The sequence below is a fragment of the Manis pentadactyla genome, chromosome 3 (assembly GCF_030020395.1).
Source record: "Manis pentadactyla isolate mManPen7 chromosome 3, mManPen7.hap1, whole genome shotgun sequence".
In the NCBI taxonomy this organism is placed as follows: Eukaryota; Metazoa; Chordata; class Mammalia; order Pholidota; family Manidae; genus Manis; species Manis pentadactyla.
The window spans coordinates 202,702,665-202,712,522 of NC_080021.1; the positions used below are offsets into that span (position 1 = coordinate 202,702,665).

General features: G+C 41.3%; 1 protein-coding gene across 1 annotated transcript; it reads left to right on the plus strand.

Moving 5' to 3' along the window:
* The first annotated feature begins 2,032 nt into the window (after window positions 1-2,032).
* On the plus strand, window positions 2,033-9,455 carry ATP6V1G1 (ATPase H+ transporting V1 subunit G1). Its single transcript, XM_036915529.2, has 3 exons — window positions 2,033-2,215; window positions 6,092-6,192; window positions 8,655-9,455. Exons 1-3 carry the CDS (start codon window positions 2,134-2,136, stop codon window positions 8,826-8,828), a joined length of 357 nt encoding a protein of 118 aa, XP_036771424.1. The 5' UTR covers window positions 2,033-2,133; the 3' UTR covers window positions 8,829-9,455.
* Window positions 9,456-9,858: the final 403 nt, after the last annotated feature.

Below are 9,858 nucleotides of genomic sequence, written 5' to 3' on the forward strand. Positions count from 1 at the left end.
TGTGAAGGTTTTTGTTAAGTGGAAGACCAAATTTATATATCAAATAATTACCCCCTAACCAGATAAAAACAATAGCTCCCATTTCCCGGCATTTCTGCAGACTAGAAACTGTGCCAGGGCTTCACATCCATCATTTCTCTCTCTCTCTTTCCATAAAGCTTTACTGTGACATAATTCATATACTGTACCATTCATCCTTTTAAAGTATACAATTTGGAGTTCTAAGTATATTCACAATGGTGTGCAACCATCACCACTAATTTCAGAACATTTCCATCATTCTAAAAAGAAACCCCCTACCAGTTAGCAGTCACCCCTCATTCCCCCTCTCCCGCCCCCAGTTAGCCACTCAACTACTTTCTGCCTCCATAGATTTGCCTATTCTGAACATTTCATATAAATGGAACCATACAACATGTGGTCTTTCATGCCTGGATTCTTTCATTTATCCTAATGTTACCAAGGTCCTTCCATACTGCAACATGCATCAGTACTTCATTCCTTTTTATAACCAAGTACTATTCCATGGTATATGCCACATCAGTTGATAGGCATTTGGGTCATTTTCATTTTTTGGCTACCATCATTTCTTTTAATCCTCATGTTGCCCTTAGAAGTGTGTGTTGTCCTCTATTAATTGAATTATGTTTTCTTAGAACATCAAAAATAACAAATCTTCCCAAGGAATCACTGACTGGACTTCCAGAGACCAGTCAAGAACTCGTTCTTATATCAGGGAAGGATAGGTGTTCTGAAATATAGCCTTCTTTCCAACCCTACCCCTGACCTAATCAAATGAAAATGACCTGTGCCATGAATGCTGCTCCTCTTTGAAATACTTCTATAAACAAGTTCTGGCATTTTATGTGCTCAGTGTTTGGCTATTCTAGATCATCTGGTCTTTCCCACAGCCCACAAGATTCTTGCAGAAGAGCACAGTGGATCAGGGGTTTCACTGTGCACCCTGGCTGGATTGAAATACCCCACCTGACATTTCATAGTGGTGTGACTTTGGGCAAACTACTTGTCTGAGTTTCAATTTGTTCATTACAAAATGGGGTTAATACCATTACTTTGGAGTTGCTGTCAGGACGAAGTGTTCATGACAGTGCCTGTCATATTGCAAACTCAACCATTGGCTTCCCATCTACCCATTGGTGGTGGGGAATGTCTCTGTGCCACATCGCTTCTCCCAATGCACACATGATGGTCTTTTTCCCTAATCACCCCCACATTCTCCTTTACTGACTTCTCATTCCCCAGGTCTCATTCTAAGTGCCACTTCATCCAGAGTGCCTTCACAGACACCTCCATACTCCCCTTCTTTCTTCTTAAAGCACCCTGCATTTTTCTGTTGATTACTTTATCAGTTTGTAATTTTCTATTTTATTTTAATCTATTTTTTTGTCCATAAACTGTGCACTCCACCAGGTCTTGTTTGTTTTGCTCTCTCCAATATCGTCAGTGCTGACAGTGGTCTAGGATCAAAGCAGGCATTCATCAAATATTTACAGAAAATAGTCCAAACCTTTCTTAACTCGGGTTTGGAAAGGGAAACCATCCTCCCCCAATCACCGCAGTGAGTGGCAGATGGGGCACTAAGTATCCCTATCTGCAATCCAGACTCCATTCGCAGAGGTTGGCAAGAATTTTCGTTAACTTGCCCCCTAATGTAGTTTGAGTGCCAAGGAATGTTCCAGAAAGGGAGAAAGTAAAGCAGTATGCAGAATAAAAGAAGGTGATTTGGCTTGGCCCCTTCTTTCTGGACCGTAATGTAAGCTTATGGCAAAGTGAGTGTTTATGGCAACAAAGAACCAGCAGGACAGCAACAGGCATAGAACCTGGGAAGCGCCAGGTGTTGAAAGCAGCTCGGGCGTGGGGAAAACACAGGACAGCCCCTGCGCACGCGCATTCGAGGCGTCCCACTGTTCCTTCTTCCGCCCCGCCCTTTCCCGCCGAGGTCTCTAGACGCCAAGGGCAGTCAGCTGACGCGACGCTGCGGAGGTCGTGAGACGGCGGGCCGGGCGCGGGCGCACAGCGCAGGCGTAGATATCGAGCGGCTGGGTCAGCTGACCGGAGGGGGCGAACCAACCTATTTAGGCCGCGCGCCTCGGCCTCTGTTCCCCCGCCACCATGGCCAGCCAGTCGCAGGGCATCCAGCAGCTGTTGCAGGCGGAGAAGCGGGCCGCCGAGAAGGTGTCCGAGGCCCGCAAGCGTGAGTTTCGGGGTGGGGCTGGCCGGGCTTGACGCAAGTCCGAGGATCGCGGCCAGGCCGCAGGGAGGTGGTAGGTGGATGAGGCCCGAAAACCTGTTGGGTTGGAGGGGTGGTTACGCTCGCGGAAGCTTCTGCGTCCCAAAGCTCTCTGGGTCTGAGGCCCTGGAAGGCCTGTAAGCCTACTGGAAGCTGCGATGCCGGAGAGTAAGCCGTGGAGACAGTTACCGGCGGGTGTGCTTCTTGGGAGGCGGGTAAAATGGGCTGTCCGAACTCGTTTCCCCCCTTCCCACTTGCACCTTTGGGTTCCTCCGTCTCAGTGAGGAGCCATCATCTACACTGGTGCCCAGTCTGAAAAACGGAATCCTTTTTGCCACGACTCCCTCGCTCGCTCGCCACGTTTAGTCAGTCGCTAAGGTTTATATAAAATCTGTTCACTTGCCCCCTTCCCTGCAGCCAGCATCTTAATCCAGAGCACCAAGCTCTCTGAGGCTCCCATTGTGCCCTAGTTATTCCTAAAATGTTTTTACAGTGCGGTTAATAGGTGCCAAACGTATTGCACCTGTGGTCTCCATCACGGTATCAAAGTGCCAGAAAAGGAAGCAGATATTTAGATGAATTGCTGGGAAGATGAGGGCTCGAGTTGAAAAATGTAAGGTTGCTGAAGCATTTAGGGGTGGATCTAGTCAAGGCTGGTGAGTGGGAGAAGGCTTCCTAGTCCTCCACCACCTCATTCTCCTCACTGTTGTCGGAACCATCCCTGTCAAGTGCAAATATGACTTCTCAGCCTTTACAGTCAACAGATGTTTAGTGCCTACAGGCTAAAGCCCAGATTCTTTAATCTCACTCCTAGATACGCTTCACCAGACATTGAAGCACTGTGATTCCTCAAAGGCACCTTGGGTTGATTCCGTCTGCAAGCCTCTGTGCAGCTGTTTGCTCTGACTGGACGAGCCTTTCCCTGGTTTCCTCTCTTTATTGTCTAATCCTTAGTCTTCCTTTAAGTAAAAATTCAAGCAACAGTTCTTCCAGGAAGCCTTCCCTGATGTCCTTCTTCCTTCAGTCTAGGCCAGGAGTCCTTCCCAAGTGCTATTTTCTGTCACTGCAGTGAAATAACCTGTTTTATTATATGGCTCAGTCACTAGACTGAGCTGCTGGAGAACAGGGGCTCAGGGACTGTCTAATTTAACTTTTTGTTTCCCATCTGGTGAGTAGATTTTCAATCCCTATTTTACAGATGGAGGAAATGAGGCTCAGAGAGAAATGATTTGACCGTATCCTGGGAAGCAGCATAGTTAGGGGGCTTAGAGGCCTTCTTTCCCATGCAAGGGTAAAATACTATTAGTCTTAGTACAGGCTTACCTCATTTTATTGTGGTTTGCATTTTTTACAACCCCAAGGTTGTGGCACCCCTGCGTGGATCAAGTCTGTTGGCACTATTTTTCCAATGGCATTTGCTCATTTTGGTAATGTGCGAAGTAGTTCAAACTTTTTCATTATTGTATTTGTTACCGTGATCTGTGATCAGTGATTATACAGTGAAAACTCATGTGATGGTTAGCATTTTTAGCAATAAAGTGTTTTTTAAAGTTAAGGTATGCCCATTGTTGTTTAGACATAATGCTGTTGCGCGCTTATAGACTAGAGTATAAACGTGCACTGGGAAACCAGACGATTTGATTTGCTTTATTGTGATACTTGTTTTACTGCAGTGGAACCAGAACAGAAATATCTCTGGGGTATGCCTGTAATTCTTTGGTGTTTCTTCTAGTATAGACTTAACACTCTTACTCCACACCAAGTAGGTTTCAGGCATAGCTGTAGAACTGTCTTGAATAGGCGTTGCAGAATACTCTGTATTTCACAGGAAAAGCTTTCTTTGAGGGAGCTGAGATAGGAACAAGCCTTTTATTGTTCTCGTGACTGCAAAGTTCTGTATTCCTCACAGAATATTTCTGATGATGTCCTTGATACAGTATTTCCAGAATGACTTCTCAGTTTGTCCTGTGATGGCTCATGAGTAACAGATGTATTTTTTGGGTGGCATATGAGAACACTGAGGGGGGGGGAAATGCAAGAGCCAATACTTGGACTGTGGTAAGAATTCTGAGTGTCCTGGAGGTAGGGGTCATGTTTTATATCTTTTTTTATCCCATCAAGCCCGGTGCAGGATCTTTTATATCTCAAGTAGCTCTTATATATTTACAGAATGAATTTGTTTTAAAGCAGTGAATTTATGGCTAATACACATCTCAGAATTTGCAATAATTAGGAACAAGTATTGAGAAGAGCAACAATTTGAAAGAATTGCCTTTCTTGATCTGTAATTATGGTTAACTTGCCCAGTTAGGAACTGGGAAGAAGTGGTGCATGATGTGGTAAAATGGTCCAACCCAAATTTTTCATGAAATCATTGTTTTGAATTATAAAATTAAAATTTTGTGATCTGGTTTATTTCATGGGAGTGAAACAAAATACTGGCTTCCACACTTAATGCCCACAAAAGCAAGATTTTCAAGAAATATGGTTTCCTATTCAAATATTTATTTTTGGTTTTTGGAGAAGCCTTTCAAAATTGAACTTGGAAGATGTAGACTGACAGGCATAGAATGGCATTAAGTAATCGATCAGGGAGCTCTGGGAATTGGGAGTGATAAGGAGAGTGGTATTGTAAAATTATGTGAAGCTTGCATAATAGGCCGTAAATGTTACGTTTTGTTGGTTTGGAAAAGATCTTTGCCTTTGAAATATGGCTTTGAATATAGCTGATGAGGAGGATGGCATATGGAGTGGATTGGAATAGTGGGTGTTTACAGCGGACATCAGTAGGATTTAAATAATACCCGAGTAAATACATAGGTGCATAAATAAACAGGATGCTTAGAGATCCATTAATTGTTTCAGACGAGCTTCATGGAGTGTTGGTATCATGGGGTCATTATGTATTCAAACTCCTGTTCTTAATCAGAAGGTGAAAGGTTTAATTAAGCTTTATTTATCCACATGGGCTGAGTGAGATTTGGGCAACTGATATACAGTGATGTGTAACAAAGTTCACTTTTAGATGCAGGATGTCTTTTGCTTTGAATTAAATAAATGCTTGGGTTGATTGTCTCGGATGCTTTGTTTTTTCCATTTGGTCATCTGAGAAGTTTGGTGAGCAGAGAATCAAAGCAAAGAGCATATATGTTAGTGTTATGGTCTGTGTTCATGCAAGCTCTGATAGAGCCTAGAGAATTTTTCCAGCCATAAAACTATTCTAGAAACCAGGGTATTTGTGTCTCATCACTTCGTAGATTCTTGTGCAGTTTTGCTGTCCAGTGCTCCCTGTTCAGGACTCCTTACTGGAACTACTTTGATTACTTACTTCTGTGTACACAGGATGGTTTTAGTTTCCAATATTACATCATCTGTTTCATTAGTAACATTTTAGGTTGATGGCCCTTGAGAGCATATTAGCCTCCTTGCTAAGCTTCTAAGCTGAGTTCCAACTGTAATTAGCAGCCTACTTAGGTGTTTACTTCTTGGGAAGAGGAAGAGTTCCCTAGATGGCTAATGTCACCCATTTTTTGTTGGTTCTTAGTAATTGAGATTAGAGAATATTCTGACACATTCCAAAATCTTCTCTTTCATTTTTGTGGTCTGTAGTTATGGGAGGGGATCCTTTTTATCTAATAACTTCCTAGTTAAGTACAGCCTGTAGGAGGCAGGAGCCCGCTGTTAACTCAATCTTTATATCCTTCTTTTCCATACATGTGTCTTGGGATAGTATCTTAAAACTTTTTCTTCCTGTACTGTTAGAATTTATCATTTCAGTCTCTGCTTCCTTTTACTTCTCTTTTAACCACTTGCTGATGTAACTCTTTCCTTTGAAAACAGGAAAGAACCGGAGACTGAAACAGGCCAAAGAAGAAGCTCAGGCTGAAATTGAACAGTACCGCCTGCAAAGGGAGAAGGAGTTCAAGGCAAAGGAAGCCGCGGTGGGCCTGGTTTATTTTCATTACTGCTTTAGTTTTTTGAGGGTTTCCATTCCCTCTCTTCCTCCAGGTGCTCAAATATCCAGCATAGCTGGATTCTGACTCTGATTCTGGTAGATATTTGAAAATGTGGTTATTAGATGTTCAGACTGAGTTTTTAACTAAAATTGAATCCTGGTTTTCACTTACTCAGTCACTTAAAGATCTTTTGAACAGTTAACATGTGCCAGGTTCTGTGCAGATTCTGGGAGATCAGCTGTGAACAGAAACAGAAATGATCCTTGCTTTATGGAGCTTAGCTTACAGTCTGGTGGCCAGGGAGACTCAGTAATAAAATACAAGCCACCCAAACTTACAGCCATGAAAAGGGCTGTGATGGTCATAAATCAAATGGAGCCCCACTTCAGTGCAGTATAGAGACATTTAGCAATAGTATAGGCTAGACTACAATGTATAACATGTAAAATGGAAAATTCTGGAAAGGGGAAAGGATGGGGAGGCTTCACTGAGAAAAGAAACCCATCAGGACTCTGGAATAAAGGTTACAGAAAAAACGCAAACTGGTTTTAAAAAATGGAATTTATTAACCTATATAATTAAAAAGCCAGGTGAAGGGCTAACTTTATCTTTATCCAATAACTTAAATACTCAGGAGTCTATTTCCATCTCTGAACTCTGCCTTTGGGATTGTGGGCTTCATTTTCAAGTTCTACATTGTGGCCTCCATTAGTTCCAGGTACACACCCTCCCAGGTCCAAGTCCAATGATTGAAGACACATGCTCTTAGTAATTAGTAGTGAAAGTTTTGTTCATCTTTGTGCACTGGGTGATTACAGTGCTATTAAAATGTAAAATGCTTCTCTAACTCTTGAACTGAGGTAGATTAGTACTGTATATTGTCAGAACAGTGTAGAAATATTCTTGTCAGGGCATCCACATCATCTTATTTTTATATCTATGCTGCAGTTGTTTAGAGAGCCAGTGTCAGTATTGGACTATGAGCTCTGAATTTTTCTAGGAGTGTTCCATCGTAATCTCTTTAGTTTTGAGACAACTTACTGAGGCTTAGCAAAGAGATTATATTCATAGAACAGAGGTAGTGGGGCTCCCCCCAACCCCAAGTTGGGGTTATAGACTTTTAAAAACATGAGTTAGCAGCTGAGCTAACTAATATGAAGTGCCTCAGGATATTCCTATAATATGAACAATTACAGTATAGTATGAAGAGCCCTAAGTTTGAACTCTGAAAACTTGGGTTTGAATCTTTGTTTGTTTACTTTATCCTCTTTGAGCCTTGGTTTCTTTATCTGTGAAAGAAGAGTGATAATTTCTCTATAGGTTATGGAGAAACAGGAAACATGAGAGAATGGTTTGTAAACTAATGTGTTCTACAATACGAAGGATTATAGTTGTTAATGTATATGTAATGAGGGAAAAGCAGGTTAGGTAATACAAAAGATGAGACAAAAAAGTTAAGTCTTCAAGAGCCTGATGGGTCATGTTCTAATGAAGTAGGCACAGCAGTTAACAAAAAGTTAGCCATAGTGGGAAGGCAGTAGAAGGTAAAAGAACTTGTTGATCAATGTTAAATTGTGAATGGAGACTGCATTAAATTGTGAATATAGTAAAAAAAAATTTATTAAAATGGGGCAACAACAAGAAGTTAGTTTTCCTGCCACTCAAACCTACAGTTCTCCTTAGAGACAGTCGCTGTTAAGTTTCTTGTGTATTGTTCTAGAATATTCATATTTGAAAGATTAGATGTCATGTATTCATAATACTGGTGAATCTACTGTTGAATTTAAGAGCTAAAACATTAACCAGGAATGGCGAAACTGTATATTCCTCCTGAACTGTGTCCCCTTATGTCCTTGGGTTCGTTATTTTTAAGAGCCTTTCTTTTAAACACTGTTTATCTCCCTCTTTTTAGACTACACAGGGAAACATGCTAACCAAACCGATACTATTCTGTATCTTGCTTTTTCCCCCTTGAACTGCATATTTTACAGCTCATTCCACCTTGCTATACACAACTACTGTGCTTTTCTTAATGGCTGAAGAGTGTTCTATAGTACAGATGCACCGTAATTTGTTTAACCAGTCCTCAGTTGTTGGGTCTCTATGTTCAATCCAGTCTTTGGTTAAGGCTGTCATTAGACTCCAGGGAGATGTCCATATCTTGCTCTCTGGAATAATTTGCCTAGCAGTGGAAATGCTGTGCAGTTTACTTTTTGACAGATGTCTTAAGGTGGTCACTGAAGTGATTACATCAATTTATGCTCCATTAACTGGAAATGCCAACTTACTGTGTTCTCTTTAATCATGAGGTTACATTGCCTGTTGCTGTTTATGTTTATTGATGAGACTGGGTTTCTCCAAAAGTAAGAAAGTAGCTGACTGAATGTTGTTCCTGGCCGACCAGAGCGTTGACCTGATGTTCCTGTGTTATTGCTCCCCAACTCCAGGCTCTGGGCTCTCACGGCAGTTGTAGCACTGAAGTTGAGAAGGAGACCCAGGAGAAGATGACCATCCTTCAGACCTACTTCCGGCAGAACAGGGATGAAGTCCTGGATAACCTCTTGGCCTTTGTCTGTGACATCCGGCCAGAAATCCATGAAAACTACCGCATAAATGGATAGGGGAAGAAAAAAGAAGCACCTGTTCCATGGATTGGCATTTTAGATGACTTCATGGAATATGAAGCTTTAGCAAAGCTTGAGTTCTATTTCTGTGAAAAGGCATTAAGTTATTTCTGTATATTATATAGTAGGTACCTTCACTTTTTGGAGAATAGCAAATCTAGCTGCTTTGTACAAACTTAGAGCCTATCCAAAGATTTCATCTTTTTACCTTGTATTTCTTAGAAATTTAATGGGTATACATTGTCTGTTTTCCTATGCCTTTTAGCTCAAGCAACATACATATCAATACTGACTTTTTCTTTCTTAGATGTAGTAAGAAAACCTTTTTTTTTTTTTTTAAGAAAGAAAGGGAAAGTTTTTTTCCCTAAAGCTTTCTTGAAGGTCAGGGGCTTTATCTATGAAAAAGTAGTAAATAGTCATTTGTAGTCTGTGTGAAGCAGCAGCCAGCCTTAAAATAGTCATTTTTGGTTAAGGGTTAGAACAATGAATATTAGTGTAATTGTTCAGGCTGCTTTTAGTTTCTCTTAATCAGAATTACTAGATGATAGAATTCAAGAACTTTTTACGTGTTACTACTTAGTATGTGTACTGATAATCATTTAAAAGTAAAGACTCGTCACACAATTTTTTTCTCCTCTGGTTCATCCTTTTTGATAATACAAAGTGCACTTTAACCCAGATGTTCTGCAGAATTTCACTTCGGAAATTAGCACATGTATCACACACTTAGAAAGAATTCATGGTGTATCTTAGCAGGAAGGAAATCACTTGTGATTTTACCCAGCAACTGTTAGGAAAAACAGCAGGCAACTAGTAAGTCTGCAGTTTGCCTTTTTTCTGGAACACCCAGTACCGGGGCAGCCTTGGGTAAGTTACCAAGCTCATTTTCTTTCTCGTGGGCCAAATGCCATGTGTAATATCCATAGGAACTTCACAGTAGCACCTAGGAGTTAAATGCTCTGTGACCCATTATTAGCCAAAAGTTTTTCCTTGCAAAATTCTGATGTAGAAACAGTTGAAGGGGAAC